Here is an 18,432-nt window from a genome sequence, read left to right on the forward strand (position 1 = left end):
AGCTGCCTGAGGTCCTGCAACCTCATGGCCACATTGGAAAATTGTCCAGATTGTGCAATGAAGCTGTGTTATGTGTGTGTGTGTGTGTGTGTTCATCTCTGTGTGTGTATGAGCACACATACATGAAGCTTGACCAATAACTGAAAGACTCACAACTTGCAAAATCAGCCACAACTATGTCTCTTACAAACACTATTAACTGAATAACTGCCTACGCTGGCGTGAAGCAACTGAAGGAGGGAAGAGCTGAAGAGAAGAGTACTTTGCTCCAAAGAAAGGAAACAGCCTTTACATCAAAGCTTACTATAAGCCAATTTGCAGAGCTATCCTTGCATCCATACAGCTAATATTTGATGAGCACCTACTATGTATAAAAAATCCTGGGTGCTCTGACTTCGGTTGCTTCTCTGTTCTCTTCCCCACACAAATATCTCTCTTATTTTCTAAACACTTTCCTTAGTGTAGAAAGACTCAAGTCTGGCCCTACTGAAAAGGATATTTATGACATCAAAGCATATTGATGGCCTCATGGAAATACAGCCTCACCAGTTAGAAGATGGTACCAGGCATTACCTCTTACGTCTGTGATTCAATGAGGAATCAAGCAAGGAATCTTCAGTGCAGGCCCCCTCAGATGGATTCTCTCATCTTTGAGATCTAAACACTTTGTTTTGTCTCCTTTGAAGAAATTATATTCTTAAGGAGGAGGGCAAAGGGTGAGATGGGTTAGGGGGCTTCCTTTGGGTGTCTACCTCACTTTGTTCATGCCCAGCCAGTGTCTGGGCAACACACCCCTGCCCTCCTGCCTCTCCTCCAGGCACATCCCAGCCCTCAAGTTTTTCTTGCGTGCCACACATCTGGAATGGGCACCTGGGGCATTTGTGTTTCTATTTTTCCCATCCAACAGGAACAGCTCCCTGTTCCGAGGCACAGCAGCAAGTGAGGCGTCTCAGGCATTCAGGTGCATTGTCAAGATCAAACCAAATGCATGGCCTCTGTACCTGTCAACTGCCTTTCAGTAAATACTAAGGACAGTTTTCTTCCTTTCATAATCTACCATCAGTGTCTCCTATAAGTCTTAAAAAATGCTTTGAAATCAGGCACAACCCCAAAGGATGGTCGCTTTCACACCCCACTGCATCAGTCCAGCTTCACGTGTTTGCTGAAAGTCACACGGTGACAAATCTAAGCTGAAACCCAGGATACAAATCCAGGCCAGATGTTTTGCAAAGTACTCTGCACTCCTGAACTCTTCTGTCTAGAAGGTGACAGAAGCTCACTGGGCGTGATCCAACTCAGGTAAAGGGAAAATCACACCATGGAGGGGATCTAACCTGTTTGCCATCACACTTCGCAGACATTAATTTAGGTGACCCCAGGAGCAAGGGAGAATTGAGTTTGTGCAGATTTCACCCATGCATACCCTTGGCTACTTTGCCAACAAGAAGTAACTTGTACAGTGCAGCTCAGTGGTGAGGTGTCCGTTCATCCATTCTCCACCTCCCTTAATAGTCACTGAGCACCTCCCACTTACCAGGCACTGCAACTGGCCCTGGAGATAGGGCCTTTGTGGGGCTTACGTTCTACTCAGGGAAGAGGATAATAAGAAAACTTTTTATTTTTTTATTTTTATTTTTTTGAGACGGAGTCTTGCTCTTGTCGCCCAGGCTGGAGTGCAATGGCACAATCTTGGCTGACTGCAACCTCTGCCTCCCTGGTTCAAGCAATTCTCCTGCCTCAGGCTCCCAAAGTGCTGGGATTACAGGTGTAAGCCACCATGGCTGGCCAATAAGAAAACTTTTACATAAACATGCAATATAATGGCAGATGGGAATGAATGAAATCAAGAAAAATCAGGCCAACAGGAGACTGGCAGCCACAGGTGGAGACGAGAGCAATTCTAGACGGAAGTGCTCAGGATCGGCCTCCCTGAGGCCATGACACTGGCATGGATACTTGGTGAAGGAAAATGATATGGAACTACCTGGAATCAAGGGTTTCAGGCTGAGCTGATGCCAAATTCAAATCCCTGAGGCGGGACCGCAGGGTGACCAGATGGCTTAAACGAGTAACAGGAGGGAACCCACAGAAATTTCATCAAGTTCGACACTGGTAACCTGTGTATGGTGACTGGAGGTGCTAACCTGGGAAGAATTGGTGTGATCACCAACAAAGAGAGGCACCCTGGATCTTTTGACGTGGTTCACGTGAAAGATGCCAATGGCAACAGCTTTGCCACTCGACTTTCCAACATTTTTATTATTGGCAAGGGCAACAAACCATGGATTTCTCTTCCCCGAGGAAAGGGTATCCGCCTCACCATTGCTGAAGAGAGTGACAAAAGACTGGTGGCCAAACAGAGCAGTGGGTGAAATGGGTCCCTGGGTGACATGTCAGATCTTTGTACGTAATTAAAAATACTGTGGCAGGATTAATAGCAAAAAAAAAAAAAAAAAAAAAAGAAAAAGAAATTGCTGTAAGCAGCTGAGATTTAATCCAATGCCAACAGGCAGAGACTAAAGGAGTAAGGCAGACCTGCCTGAGTCCTAACTTGGCCTCTTATTAGCCAAATGCCCTTGGAAAAGTTGGTGGACCTCTCTGAACTTCATCTTCCTCATCAGGGAAATCATAAGAAAGATGCCCAGTTGCAAAGATTGCTTGAGATCATGTTTCTAAAGCATTTATCCAAATGCCTCCTGTAGGGTAAGGGTTCACTGACTGGTGACTGTTGCTGTTGTTCTTATATTTCTGGTTTTATGTAGCATGTATCCTCTGAGGAGCTTTAAGTCATTTTTTCTATTACCTTTAGTTTGGCTAAATAAATAAGTTCTTGGCATGTCTTTCAAGTTCAAGAACTATTCCTTTGGGTTGGTTTTGAATTATGTTTGTGGCAAAGAGTTACTCTGGTTATTAGAATCTGTATTACAGGCCAGTGATAGCTGGAATTTTAGATGTTTAAGAACACGTAAGACAGCAATATAATACATGGCTCCCAAATGTTTATTTTGCCAGATAAGAGAATTTTAAAAACAAACAAGCCTATCATCTATCATAAATAGCACCTCATGAAGGACAAGATATTTGGCACAATAATCTCCAAGAAGGGGCAATTCCTCCCTAGAAAGGTCACCTTTTATAGACATATACACACATGTGCATATGTGTGCGTGCATAAGCAAGACTGTGTGTTTGCCTGGACATCCTCTTTCTCTCTCTTTCTCCATATGTAGTGTGTGTGTGTCTTTTTCTCCACGTGGCAAAATAAAGAGCTGGGGCTACATATTGCTGTCTCACATATTTTTTAAATACTTGTATTTTTAAATCCAAGTATATTTTTCTCGCTTTGCTGTTGATCCATGAGCATGTCCCCATACATAGACCTCTGCCAGCTCCCATTTCCAAGCCATGCTCTGGACAAAGGAGATGTGATCAACGCCACAGGTCGGGGAGAAGAGCTCCCTGAGGCTCAGCCTAGCCTTGGGGAAGTTGAGACCTGCTGAGGGCAGTGAAGCTGTGGGCACCTGACCTGCTGGCACGATAACTCTGCGCTCGTTCGTGGTCATGTTTGGGGGTGGCATGTGCTTCTCCTCCATGTAGCTGCCGTAGTTCATCCCGACGGTGTCTGGGCTGCCCACCATCTTCCCGCCTTTGGCCACACTGCATTCATCAGGAGAGTTCCTGGAGGAGAAGAAGAAATGTTCTTCCATTACAACGGCAACCAAAGAGCTTGTCTCCATCGACTTCTCCCAGTACACAGAGAGAACCAAAGAAGGGCAAGGCGGAAGAGACTGGGGGAGAAGGGACAAGTGTGAAAAGCCAAATACAGGCGGGGTGCCATGGCTCACGCCTGTAATCCCAACACTTTGGGATGCCGAGGCGGGCGGATCATGAGGTCAAGAGATCGAGACCATCCTGGCCAACATGGTGAGACCCCGTCTTTACTAAAAATACAAAAATCTGGGCGTGGTGGCACATGCCTGTAGTCCCAGCTACTCGGGAGGCTGAGGCAGGAGAATTGCTTAACCTGGGAGGTGGAGGTTGCAGTGAGCTGAGATTGTACCACTGCATTCCAGACTGGCGACAGAGCAAGATTCCATCTCAAAAAAAAAAAAAAGGAAAGCCAAATACAGTGCCTTCCCTTCTGTCCTCCCAAAATGCATATTTTGAATCCCTAGCTCCCAATGTGAGGTATTAGGAGAGAGAGGCTTTGGGAGGTAATTTCAGTTTGATGGGAGGTAATTTCAGTTTGATGAGGTCATGAAGGTAGAGTCCCATGATGGGATTAGTGCCCTTATTAGAAGAGAAAGAAACCAGAGCGCACGCTCTCTCTCTCTCTCTCTGCCATGTGAGGGCAGAGCAAGAAGGTGGCCAGGCCATCTGTGACCCAAGGACAGAGACCTCACCAGAGACTAGCCCTGCTGGTGTCTGATTTTAGACTTGCAACCTCCAGAAGTATGCAAGCTCGAGTCCCGTTGTTTCAGCCAGCCAGTCTGTGGGGCTCCGTGAAGGCAGCCTGCACAGGCTAGGACAGTGCCCACACTGGCTAGATGCATAGAACATGCACAAGGGAGGCAGAACTACCACCTGGCTTCTGTTTCTTAAGCAGCTACTCCTGAAACTGTCATGTCAAAACTCCATCTGTGACAACTGATTGGGAACACTTGCAGGGAACAGTGAACTGCTCTTTGTTCTCTCAGTGTGACAGCAAACAGGCAGAGTAGACAGATGCTGAGGGGCGGCACCAGGGACACTCGCTGCTCAGAGAGGTTTATCCTGGAACGATGTTCCTTTTCAAAACCTCAGAATGAAATCCTCCTGCTGAATTTCAAATCCCTGCAGCCAATCTTTACATACGGAGCTTTGAAGACTCACAGTGTTCCAGGCTTAGGTGCAGACAGGAAGGGCAGGGAAGGGTGGGGACTGACGCTAGGGGAGGCCTCATGGGGAGTGGACTCCAGCAGTCCTAGAGGACCCTTGGGAAAGGGATATGGAAGGAACAGTGTGGATGCAGAGAGGGGTCAGCTACTGACTACTGACCTTGGGCAACAGGTCACAGGGCTGCTGTTAGTAAGGCAGTCACTGTCATTTGGATAAAGTCAAACCTACCTTTCTGGAAAAGGAAAAGGAAAACATTTTAAACAGTGAGATGTGAAAGCTACAGGACATTGGTGAAATCGCATCTGATAGGGAAATGCCAAAAAGAAAATCCAGCTTAGGGCCAGGAGCGGTGGCTCACACCTGTAATCCCAGCATTTTAGGAGGCCGAGGTGGGCAGATCACCTGAGGTCAGGAGTTCAAGACCAGCCTGATCAACGTGGAGAAACCCAATCTTTACTAAAAATACAAAATTAGCCGGGCGTGGTGGCGCAGGCCTTTAATCTCAGCTACTCTGGAGGCTGAGGCAGGAGAATCCCTTGAACCCGGGAGGTCGAGGTCGTGGTGAGCTGAGATTGTGCCACTGCACTCTAGCCTGGGCAACACGAGCGAGACTCCATCAAAAAAAGAAGAAAGAAGAAAGGAAAGAAAGAAGAAAGAAAGAAAGAAAGAAAGAAAGAAAGAAAGAAAGAAAGAAAGAAAGAAAGAAGAAAGAAAGAAAGAAAGAGAGAGAGAGAAAGAGAGAGAAAGAAAAGAGAGAGAAAATCCAGCTTAGGCAGAAAACAGAAAATACATGTCAGTGCCTTCTTAGATGGTTAACACATAGATGGTAAACCCAGGGTCACTGCGTCTGAGGAGTATTAATATTTACGGTCTGTTGTCTAAGGTGGATTTCCAGAAATGCCTCTCAGGCTCTATCCAATGCATACATTTTTTTCATATTCCTTGGAATCTGGGAACCTTCGCTTTCTCTAGATTTTAGATTTCTATCCCAGTGTGGGATCCACTCCAATGAACCCTCATGTATCTCCTCCACATCTGGTTAGTTGGAGTTCTGCAGGGAACTTGAACAATCAAAAAACTATGGGCTTGGCATGGATGTGAACTTCAAGTCTAAGGAGGTCAAAACCATCTGAGGCAGGAGAGCACTTTCTGAGTGGGGTGAGATGGAGAAGGTCATTCCACACCTGAAAGCCATAGCTGGGATGTGGACAGGAAGGGGAAGTGTTTGTTCAGCATGTGGGAACTTGAAAACATAGGTTTGTTCTCAGCATCACTTACAAAGGTGTCTGAAGCCTACGGAGGGATCTTAGGTGTTGGCAGTGAAGAGGGTACACTGCCATCTGCGGATGGAGGTTAGAGTCAGGGTCACGCAGGACTCAGGCCCTAACACGGGCCTGGAATGCACAGCCCTGCCTGATGGCATCCTCACAGCTGTGCTAACATGAAGGAAATTTTAAAATAATAATGGTCTGAGTTCCCATGAAGTAGATCCTGAATATTTCCACCGCTGCCTACACATGCATTATTTCCTCTTGATGCTATTTTTCCTGGCTTCACACATTTATCTCTAAAAGACCCATCCTAATATCAAAACACAGAGTGTCTTCACTTAGACGGAGTTTCCTATTCCTCTGGAAAATTCCATCAGTTGAGTCGAGTGTATATGTTTTGGTATATTTGTCTCAAGGAGAGAAGTTACTAGGGAAGAGAAGTTAGAGGGATTAGGTTCTTTAGGAAAAAGACTTTACCCAGATGATGTGAGTAACTCAAGTAACAACTATAAATCTGGACAACCTTCGTTCAGATTCAATCATTCACTCATCCATTTAGACAACTGTTATTAAGTGCTGGCCGTATACCAGGTCCCATCAATTCTTTCTTCTCCAACAATGCAGTTAACCATTTGAAAAGTAAAAGATCAAAGAGAGGTATAAAATTATAGAAACAGGCCAGGTGTGGTGACTCATGCCTGTAATCCCAGCACTTTGGGAGGCCGAGGTGGGTGGATCACCTGAGGTCGGGAGTTCAAGACCAGCCTGATCAACACGGAGAAACCCCATCTCTACTTAAAAAAAAAAAAAAAATTAGCCGGGCCTGGTGGCACATGCCTGTAATCCCAGCTACTCGGGAGGCTGAGGCAGGAGAATCACTTGAACCAGGGAGGTGGAGGTTGCGGTGAGCCGAGACTGCGCCATTGCACTCTAGCCTGGGCAACAAGAGCAAGACTCCATGTCAAAAAAAAAAAAAAAAAGAATTATAGAAACAGGGGACATTGAGGATTTTGAACCCTTCAGACCAACCCCTTTTTCATTTTCTTTTAGTTCTTTATAGTTTAATTTTCATATCTGAGGACAAGAACTCTAGGCATAGATCACAACAGTTTCTCTGTGACATTAAAGTAGATCCTTCAGGCCGGTTGCGGCAGCTCATGCCTGTAATCTCAGCACTTCTGGGAGGCTGAGGCAGGCAGATCACTTGAGGCTAAGTGTTCGAGACCAGCCTGGCCAACATGGTGAAACCCCATCTCTATTAAAAATACAAAAATCTCACCGGGCATGGTGGTGCATGCCTGCAATCCCAGCTACTCAGGAGGCTGAGGTGGGAGGATCACCTGAGCTGGGGAGGTGGAGGTTGCAGTGAGCCAAGATTGTGCCACTGCACTCCAGCCTGGGCGACAGAGCAAGATTCTGTCAAAAAACAAAAATCCTTCATCAAATCTGGATATGATGAACTATTAAAATGCATTTTGTGAGAGCTTTCTAAAATATGCATAAATATTTAAAATAGGGTAAATGGCATATGCGTAAATATTTAAAATAGGGTCAATGGTCAGTAAAGCTACTCTGTTTTCAGTTTGCAACAACGACATCCAATTCATCCTATTAGATTTTCCCATCCCAGCTTTCATTGTGGAAAATGGCAGAATGAGGCCATCAGACCCTATTTTCAAAACTTGCACCTTTAGGATAATTTTTTTAAACTCTTTTTTTTTCCATTGCATTTTGTTTTAGCTTAGAGAAAGATAGAGTAGAGCCATATTTTTTATTATTTCAAGTGTTTTTTTTGTAATAACTCTGAGGGAACTCCAACCCCAAAGAGAGGAAATGGTAACGCCACAGGGTCACTGAAGTGCTAGACTCCAACCGCGTATTCAACAAATATTAGTTAAGCAGGCCCCAGTTGTTGTATTCTCACTTTTTGGTCTTTTTCCCTTGTTAGTTCTCTTACAATTTTTTTTATTTTTATCTTATTATTATTATTATTATTATTTTGAGACGGAGTCTTGCTCTGTCGCCCAGGCTGGAGTGCAGGGACACAATCTCGGCTCACTGCAACCTCCGCCTCCTGGGTTTAAGCAATTATCTTGCCTCAGCCTCCCGAGTAGCTGGGATTACAGGCGCCTGCCACCACGCCTGGCTAATTTTTGTATTTTTAGTAGAGATGGAGTTTCACCATGTTGGCCGGGCTGGTCTCAAACTCCGGACCTAAGGTGATCCTTCTGCCTCGGCTTCCCAAGGTGCTGGGATTACAGGCGTGAGCCACTTCACCCAGGTTTCTCTTGCAAATTTTAACAGCAAAAGAGTAGCCTTAACATGTTTGGGATCTGTTTTGGGAGTTTAATAGTTATCAGTCTTCACCACAGCGAACTGTGTTGCTGGCATCATCTCCGCTTTCCAGAGGTGTGAACTGAGTACTCAAAACACAAGGGGCTGGCTCCAGGACTCACAGCCAGGAGGATGTAGAATGAGACTTCAGTGTGGGTGGCCCGAACTCTCCATCCCTGCTTCTTAACCCTGAACAGAATGACTCCACAAAGTAAAGGCAAGACAATGTCCTTTAAAAGGTAACTAGATCTTCATTTCAGGAAGGCATCAGGGACTCCCTGACCCATCCACTACTCTGCTTAAGGTGTACACTGAAGCACTCATCCTGACATACTGTCCTACCCTGGGACTGTTCATTCCCTGAAGGGCATGTGTATGACACAAACAGGGCACATCTACAAGATACAAATAAGAAAGAGGAGTGATTCCTGGAGAAGAAAAGAATTTTCAGAGATATCTGCTTTACGTAAGAAAAGGATGCCAGGCACAGTGGCTCACACATATAATCCCAGCATTTTGGGAGGCCAAGATAGGTGGATTGTTTTAGCTCAGGAGTTCAAGACCAGCCTGGGCAACATGAAAAATGTGTTTACAAAAAATACAAAAATTAGCTGGGCATGGTGGCACACCTGTAGTCCCAGCTACTCAGGAGGCTGAAGTGGGAGGATCACCTGAGCCTGGGGAGGTTGAGACTGCAGTGAGCCAAGATCGTGCTACTGCACTGCAGCCTGGACAACAGAGCAAGACCCTGTCTCAAAACAGAAAAAGAGAAAAAAAGAAAAGGAAATTTTATCACAATTCAGAGAACTGAAAAGTGTTCATTTGAAAGTCTCACTATAAATACATTTCTAGCTCTGTGCCTAGGTGTGATAAGAAAAGATCCACACTGCACAAATATGTGTCTTGATTACTCCATTGCAGCCCCACCTTCACCGGGCATTCTGAGGCTCACACATCGCTAGGGAAAAAGTCCCCGCAAACCGCTTGGTATGTCACCTGCACCAAGCACTGCCCAGCATAGAGGATCACATGTTCTCCATTCTCACATGATAAGGATTTGGAGGTTCAATGCATTGTTTTATTGTGCACATGGCAAAGAGCATGCTGTGCAGGGAATGAACAGTCCTGAAGTAGGACAGTGTGTCAGGATGAGTGCTGCAATGTACACTTTAAACCAGAGTAGTGTATGGGTCAGGGAGTCCCTGATGCCTTCCTGAAATGAAGACTAGTTACCTTTTAAACATATACTTACTTTTAAACATACACATACAAACTTTTTAAACATACACATAATTGCATATGTGTGTTGCAGCAGTTCCTGAGAATATTCTCAGGCTACTCAGCAGCTGCCTGTCAAACAGATAATCATTTAGTAAATATTAAATGTATCTCTCTTTTTTGGGGGGGTAGAAATTTCTTTATTGCAAATAAGCGTGGTTCAAGATATTGCTCTCACAGACTCCTTTAAGGACAAACAAAAATCATTTTGTCTTTTTTTTAAAATTTAAACAGTTTTGGGGGAACAGGTGTTGTCTGGTTACATGAATAAGTTCTTTAGTGGTGATTTCTGAGATTTTGGTGCACCCATCACCCAAGCAGTAAACATTGTACCCAGTGTGCAATCTTTTCTCCCTCACCCACTCCCACGCTTCCCCCAGAGTCCCCAAAGTCCATTGTATCATTCTTATGCCTTTGTGTCCTCATAGCTTAGCTTCTAGTTATAAATGAGAACACACAATATTTGGTTTTCCATTCCTGAGTTACTTCAGTTAGAATAATGGTCTCCAACTCCATCCAAGTTGCTGCAAACACTGTTATTTCTTCCTTTTCATGGGTGCATAGTATTCCATGGTGTGTGTGCGCGTGTATATATATACACACACATATATACACACATACACATATGTACATACGTACATATACACGTGTGTATATACACATATGTACACATGTACACGTGTGTATATATACATATGTACATATATACACGTGTGTGTATACATACATATGTATACATATACACATGTGTGTTTATATACACATGTACACATACATATGTATATATACATGTATACACATGTACATATGTGCATATATACATATATGTGTGTATGTATATGTGTGTATATATGTGTGTGTGTGTATATATGTGTGTATATATACACACACACACACACACACCACAGTTTATCCACTCATTGGTTGATGGGCATTTAGGCTGGTTCCACATTTTTGCAATAGTGAATTGTGCTGCTATAAACCTGCATGTGCAAGTGTCTTTTTCATTTCCTCTGGGTAGATAACCAGTGGTGGGATTGCTGGATCAAATGGTAGTTTTACTTCTAATTTTCCATATGGTTTTCCACAGTGGTTGTACTAGTTTCCATGCTGTTTTCCATAGTGGTTGTACTAGTTTCCATTTCCATTGGCAGTGTAAAAGTGTTCCCTTTTCACCATATCCATGCCAACATCTATTTTTTTTTATTTTTAATTATGGCCATTCTTGTAGGAGTAAAATGGTATCACCCTGTGGTCTTGATCTGCATTTCTCTGATAACAAGTGATGTTGAAGCATTTTTTCCTGTTTGCTGGCCATTTTAATATCTTCTTTTGAGAATTGTCTATTCATGTCCTTAACCTATTTTTTGATGAAAGTATTTATTTTTTTCTTGCTGATTTGTTTGAGTTCCTTGTCAATTCTGGATATTAGTCCTTTGTCAAATGCATAGTTTGCAAATATTTTCTTCCACTCTGTGGGTTGTCTGTTTGCTGATTATTTCTTTTGCTGTGAAGAAACTTTTTGGTTTAACTAAGTCCCATCTATTTATCTTTGTTTTTGTTGCATTTGCTTTTGGATTCTTGGTCATGAACTGTTATTCTCAAATTTACATTTTCAGTTCTAGGTTCTATTTGTCACCCACAAGACATTAGTCTTGACAGTCCTATGCAATTTGTGGCAACAACAAGAGTAAACAGGAGCTGGGAAGACAGATACTTCCCTCTGCTCACAGCAGCAGAAATTCCACATTAGCCAGGGTCCCCAAGAGGGGAGGGCTGGTTCAGAATGCTGAGAAAGAATTGGACAATAGCCCAGTGGCTGGGATACTAAAAAGCCAGCCATAACACTTCACAACTCCCTGGCAACACCCCTGGGGCCACACAGCCTCAAACTCCTGAGCTCAAGTGATCCTCCTGGTTCAGCCTCCCTATGAATAGCTGGGACTACAGGCCAAACTCCTTGAGGAGTGTAACCTCTGCAGCAATCTCACACTTTTCCATGGCATTTGGTCATAACTGTGGTCACTCACAGGAACACAGAAACAGTGTAGGAAGACACCCAAACCTTCATGATGGAAATAAAAGAAACCAGAATGCTAGTGTCCTTCTTTTGGTAACTGGAGACGTGCCCAGTGAAACTGGCTTGTTGAGCTTCAAATAATAATCTCCCTTAAATATCAGTTGGAGAATTAAGTTCTAATCATTTAAAATCATGAGCACTGACTTCTTAAAACATACTAGTATTCTGAATTAATGATAAAAGGACATGGCAAAGAATATCAAATACATTGGAAATTTTGTTAAATTTGAATTAAGGAGAGAAGGCAGACACGTTGCTAAGCCCAGTTGGGTTCTCATAGGGTTACTGAATCAGAGGGCTGGAAGAAGCCCCATTTTCAAGCCCCCGGGCATGACTGTCTGGAAACCACTTGGATGAACAAGAGTTTAGCTTCATTAACAGGTTTTTATGGAGGGGCTTCGTAATTTTCCTCTGCAACTCCAGAGTTCTATTTATAAATATGTATAGTGGTTTTAAATATAAGTTATTCCCCTACCTGTGTGCAAGCTATGTGAAATTTGAGGTGGGTTATAAAAATACATATAAGACAAAATGATAACATAAATAATTAACAGAATAAAAATGAGGAAAACAAGGGCCAAAAAGGAATTAAGGGACAAAAGCAGCCCGCTGAGTAAGCTTACTATTTATCCTGCTGAGGTAGGATATCAATTCAACTCTGATCTTTCTACTAGCCAAAGCAAAGACAGAAGTGCATCTGATGACAAGGTTCAAGGTATTAGTAAGCTACATACAAACCAGTTATTCAGCAGAAATAAAGCTCTCCCTGGGCTAAGCTTTGAGAGTTTTTGTCAGGGCTTCTCATGAAGAAAACTGGATTATGCAGTAAACAATATCGTTCCCAACATCTCATAATACATCTAAGACCACCCTGCACAGTGCCAGGAGGAGCTGGTGGCAGAGCAGGACACTCCCTGCACACAGTGCTCACATGCTGCAGCCACAGAGGTCTAGAGATGGCATGTCCCCAGCCTCTCCTCCTTACTGGCTGCTATTGGAAAGATCAGACCTGTCAGAGAAGTCAGTGCAAAAACATGAAAAAAATGCGTAATTAAAAAAGTAAAAAACCTCGAGAGATGCAGTGTTATATATGCTTCTAGTTTCATAACTCCCAAATTTCTAGATTTGGTTTGGTTTTATTGTTTTTTAAGAGACAGGGTCTTGCTCTGTCACCCAGGCTGGAGTACAGTGGTATGATTATAGCTCACTGCAGTCTCAAACTCCTGGGCTCAAGCGATCCTCTTGCCTCAGCCTCCCAAGTAGCTGGGACTACAGGCATGCACCAACACACCTGGCTGTTTTTTAATTGTTTGTATAGATGGGATCTCACTATGTCGCCCAGGCTGGCCTCTAACTCCTGTCCTCAAGCAATCCTCCCACCTCAGCCTCCCCAAGCACTGGGATTGCAGGCATGAGCTGCTGCACTGAAACCCCTAATTTCTAGATTTTAAATTCAAACTTACCAACATTAAATAGGGTTATGTTTATGTCTCCAAGAGCACCAAATGCACTGTGGGTAAACAAATCTTTCCAGGCCTCAGTTGGTTAATCTTCCAACCAGTATTTCACTGTTGACTAATGATGAGCATGGCTCCAGACTCTTTTCATGTGTTTATGTTATAATAAACATATGGATAAAGCATTTAACATGGTGCCTGGCACATGACCACGCCAGGTGTCAGCTGTTGCTGTTAGTTCATTTCAACTGCACATCTCCATGACAGAAATACTCGAAAGCAGGAGCCTTGTTACAGATGAAGCACAGAGAGGTTGGATAATTTGCCAAGATCACACAGCCAGTAGTGGAAGAATTGGGATTTGAACCTAGACAGTCAGGGTCTCGACTCCAAGTACTTCACCGCCCCACTCTATGCCCTTGCTTGGTAAATCCGTGTGAGGAGTCTTTCACAGACCTAAAGCACCATTGAATGGATCCTCAGAAAACTTAATTACATCCCTATTAAGTATTCTAAAAGAACATCTTCAGAGTGGCCCTGAAGATAGTCACGGATGAGGGTTACAGACGTGAGCTGAGCAGGGCAGCCATGAAGGAGCAAGGCAGGGCCCCGTGGGAGACTTGGAAAGTGGCAATGTTTATGTGGAGATATAAATAGGTTTTGATAAGTTTGGTCTAAAAGAAATAGTCACCTCAATTTGCAGTTAAGCGTTCTATGCTTCTCCCCAAAACTTCACTGATGTGCCCAGCAGGGTGCATGTTTTACACAGATGATGGGCAAACATTCCTAAGTGCAAAAGGAAATCAGACAAAAAGTCCCCATGATGAGAGAGCCGAGTGGGAGTGCATCTGACTCTGACTGCAGGCCCAAAAAGATGGAGGTGAGGACCAGGACAGGAGCTGGACCACTGGGGAAGTAGTCAATCTAATTTTTTAAGATTAAATAAAATAAGTCCAAGATGAAAGCCTCCTTCAGCTGTCATCCATACATAATACCCCTTAAAAAAAACAAAAAAGCGGGGTTGAGGGTGGGGACTAATATTACTGAAAAAACATACTGAGAAATGTAAAATTTGGTCTTTAGTCTTTGAAAAACAAAATAAACTTGGCATCTGACTTTGGTTTTCTCACATCAGAGTCTACTTACAGCGAGGCAATTTTCGTCATGGAAAGAACCCGCAATGAAATGGCACAGCCGTGGCCATTAGCTCGACAAGCATGGAGCCTCAGCCCTTGTGAGTGTGAATGGGCCCCATTTATCCAAGAACGGCACTGAATACATCCCAGAGGGACAGCCCCAAGCTCGCTGGCCACATTAAATCTGATTCACCCTCACTTCAGAACACTTAGCAGGGGCCCACTCCTTGGAGAAAGTCCAAGCCAAGTCAGAATGTAATTGCGGAAATCAATATGTCTTCTTCTTTGAGTCAGTGGAGGCAAACCCGCTAATCCTGTCGAAAATCTACCTATTCTTCTAGAGCCATCCTCCTTCCTAATCCTCTGAATTCCTCTTGCACCTGGACACGACTTTCCAGCCCCTCGTGCTCCATCACATGCTGGCGAAGTGTCCCTGAACTTCACTTCCAAAGCTTTCTCCCTCCTGCTACCAGAGTGCTCTCCCCCAAACAGAAATGCAAGCTGGCCATGTCCAACCTAACCCCCATCATGGCCCAGAGCCCCTCCCTAGATTCTCCTCAGTGATCTGGCTCTGGAGCCCCTCAATTCACTCATTTGTTTAGCAAATATTTGTGGAGTATCTTTCTAGGCCAAGCACTGTCCCAGGTACTGGGGTTATATCAGCATCTCTATTATCACGGGGCTGGCATTTGAGTGGCCAAAGCCCCTCTCCCCAACTCCATGTGCTCTGTGCTCAAAGACCACATTCCACATCACCCCCTAGTCTCTTCCCTTCGGGCCTTCACTTTTGCTACTCCCTCTGCCTTCAAGGCCCTGCCTATGACCACCTGATACCTGCCCTATTCACCTGTTCACCACCCGGTACCTGCGCTATTCACCTGTCCATGCTCACCTCTAGGTTCTCTATAAGCCTTTCCTGGGCCTCCAGAGAGGAACGTCTCCTTTCCAATTGCACCATTCTCTGTATTTTCTCAGTAAGTGTCTGCAGGATGAGTGAGTACATTTATGAATGAATCTTCCATTTAAATATTGAGTTCCTTATCTTATACCTGCAGTGCAAGAGAAAGCCCCTCTTGGAGGGGCTTTGTTGGAGTCAGAAAACCAATGTTGACCTTGGTTGACCTTAGATGAGTCACCTAACCTTTCGAGGCTCAACTCCTTCATTCATAAAAATGAATGAATGCTTTCTTGAGGCTGCTGTGAGGACATCCCTGAGATGACGCCTGTGAAGAAAGTCTGCAAACTGTGAAGCACTATACAAATTAACACAGCAACATACTGCATGTGCACGCCTGTGCAGGTGTGTGCGTGGGTGTAGATGTGAGGCTTTTTGTTCTTGGCAGCTGTTCATAACTGTACCTTGGTGAACTCTTATGTAGGTCAGCAAGCTAAGGTTTACTATTGTGCAGTGTTCAGCCTGCAACTGTTTTTTGGAATGTCACTGTCTTTCTGAATGTTCCTTTTGGTTTATTAGGTTAGTTCACATTAAGAAGAACTTGGTGAGGAAGCCACATGGAAGAAATGGAAAGGCTTTCTTTGGCAGCTCTACCCTAAGAGGGCAAAGGGGTCAGTTCTGAGAGAGAACCCCCACAAGGAGGCTGGCCCAGGACAAGCATTCCAGGCCTGTCTCAAGTCTGAATACAAATAAATCCCTTCTCAGGTGGTTTTCTTCCCAACGATCCTAAAAGCACATACTTAGTCCTAATCGACTGAACAAGGTCCTAATCAAGTTTCATAGTGTGAATCGAGGTCAGTCAGCACAAAAGGTATTTTTAGGACCCCAGACAAGGAGGGGATTGTCTGGAGCGCTGCAGGGTAATTTGTGGGTCTGTTTTATTTCTGAATCAGAGGCAGTGGAAAAGCTGTTTCAGACCCCATGGCTGGAGCAGCGGGTGGAGCTCAGCAGTGATTCATGTAGAACTCCGGGCTCAAACTGAAACCGTAGATGTTTGTCTTCACAGCTGTGTGTTATTTTTACCCTTACTAAATATTCTCTCTTACACCTGGAATTTCAGCCTCTTCCCAACAGTCCTGTTCCTTCCCCCTTCTCTGAAGCAGTTGAAGACAAAATTAATTAAAAAGTCACCACCAGCACACCAACAGTTAGTTCTTTGTCCCTTTAAAGGGGCTCGATGTTTCCCTGAGAAAGTTTCATTATTTAAGTTTATATTTCTCTTTACAGCCAAAAACGAATGCCAGCAAGACCGTGTTGCTTTTAGATCTTGAAAACTGGAGGGAAATGCACCATTTTGTGATTCATCATTTGAAAACAAAATGTTCTGTAGCATAAGATCTCTACAAGCAGTTACATGACAAAGATCAGATGTGACACCTTTTCTATCTTGTGCATGTCTTTTAATTTGTCTGAAAGACTCCTTTTTCAGAGAAGAAATGATTGAGCCCAATAGCCAGTATGGTGCTAACCACCTACTATTTTTAAAATGTGATTTTGTTTGGAGACACCTGGTGAGGTTAATGTAAAGGTGAGTGCAGGTGAACTGACCTGATGTGATAAAATAAGATAGTAATAAATGTTTCTAAAATGTGTAATATATACAAAAAGTCAAAATACAGTTGGCACTTGGATTTGATGCTTCTTGTCACTGCTTGTCTGACACATGGAGAGAACCTTGCTATCCCTCTCAATGCAGGAAAGAAGTTCATCTTCTTCTAAGAAACCCTGAGGGAGTGAAGAAGAGTCCAGGCCTGTGGTCAAATGGCCAACTTTCACTTTCACTAACTTTCACTTGAGCAAGTGACGAAAACTTTTGGAAACTCAATGGTCATCTGTAAATGTGAATAATCATAATAATGTCATCTCATAGATGTTTGAGAAAACTGGACAATATGTTGTATACCAAAATCTATTAATAAATCACATGGGTTTTAGAAATATGGGTTAACATTATCCCTTTCAGGGTCTTTCTCTCCTGCCCAGGTAGAGTTGATCGCACCCTCATCCCTGTTATTGCTGGGCCCTGAACATCGCTCTGTACTGAATGTGTCTTATGATCTCACAGAATCTTTTTCACCTTTGGTAGACCATGAGCTTTTCTTAGTTCCTTTTTTTCTTTCTCTCTCTCTCTCTCTTTTTTTTTTTTTTTTTTTGAGACAGAGTCTTGCTCTGTCACTGGAGTGCAGTGCCATGATCTCAGCTCATTGCAACCTCTGCCTCCCAGGTTCAAGTGATTCTCCTGTCTCAGCCTCCTGAGTAGCTGGGACTACAGGCACCTGCCACCATGCCCAGCTAACTTCTGTATTTTTTGTAGAGATGGGGTTTCACCATGTTGGCCAGGCTGGTCTTGAACTCCTGACCTCAAGTGATCTGCCCACCTCAGCCTCCCAAAGTGCTGGGATTACAAGTGTGAGCTACCCGCACCCAGCCAGCTTCGTTTAATTCTTAATCCATCTCCATCGAAGCTAACACAGTACATGATGCAGATTAAACACTAAATAAATGTTGGTTTCGTGCAGCATTTGTCAACTTCAACACTATTGCCACTTGGAGCCAGATCACTCTTTGGACAGGTTGGGGTAGGGGCTGCAGGGATGCTGCCCTGTGTACTGCATGATGTCCCCGGCCTCTACCCACCAGATACCAGTAACACCTCCCAGCTGTGACTGGCAAAAACATGAGCATTGGCAAATGCCTCTGGGGGCAACATCACAGTGGCTGAGAACCACTGGGCTAATGAATTAAGATCCGCTGAGCTCAGACAAGGAGGCAAGAGCCTCTTGTTTTACCTGGTGTTTATTAGAGGGAAGTTCCTGTCCCCAGTGTCTGGGGTGATGCTTAAAAGGGGCCCTTAAAGGGGCCTCTATGCTCATGAGGATTCCTAGTTATGTTTTGTCCATACCTTGTTTGGGGTACATTCCCCAAGCCTTGGCCCATCCTCGCTTCCTCTTTTCCTCATGCCATACGTCCAACCCATCAGCAAAGCATGTTAATTCCACCTTCCAACTATACCCAGAATGCGATTGCCTCTCCCACCCTCCCC

At 44.1% G+C, this 18,432-nt stretch overlaps 1 protein-coding gene across 7 annotated transcripts in view; it reads right to left on the reverse strand.

Moving 5' to 3' along the window:
• ERG (ETS transcription factor ERG) overlaps positions 1 to 18,432 on the reverse strand; it is a 285,239-nt gene that overhangs the window by 38,175 nt on the left and 228,632 nt on the right. For all 7 annotated transcript variants that reach the window (XM_003263934.3, XM_003263932.3, XM_003263935.4 and 4 more), the window contains one exon: positions 3,527 to 3,678. In XM_003263934.3, coding sequence (XP_003263982.2) covers positions 3,527 to 3,678 — 152 coding nt within the window. The remainder of the gene's footprint in view (positions 1 to 3,526; positions 3,679 to 18,432) is intronic.

This window comes from Nomascus leucogenys, chromosome 25 (genome assembly GCF_006542625.1).
Source record: "Nomascus leucogenys isolate Asia chromosome 25, Asia_NLE_v1, whole genome shotgun sequence".
NCBI classification, from domain to species: domain Eukaryota; kingdom Metazoa; phylum Chordata; class Mammalia; order Primates; family Hylobatidae; genus Nomascus; species Nomascus leucogenys.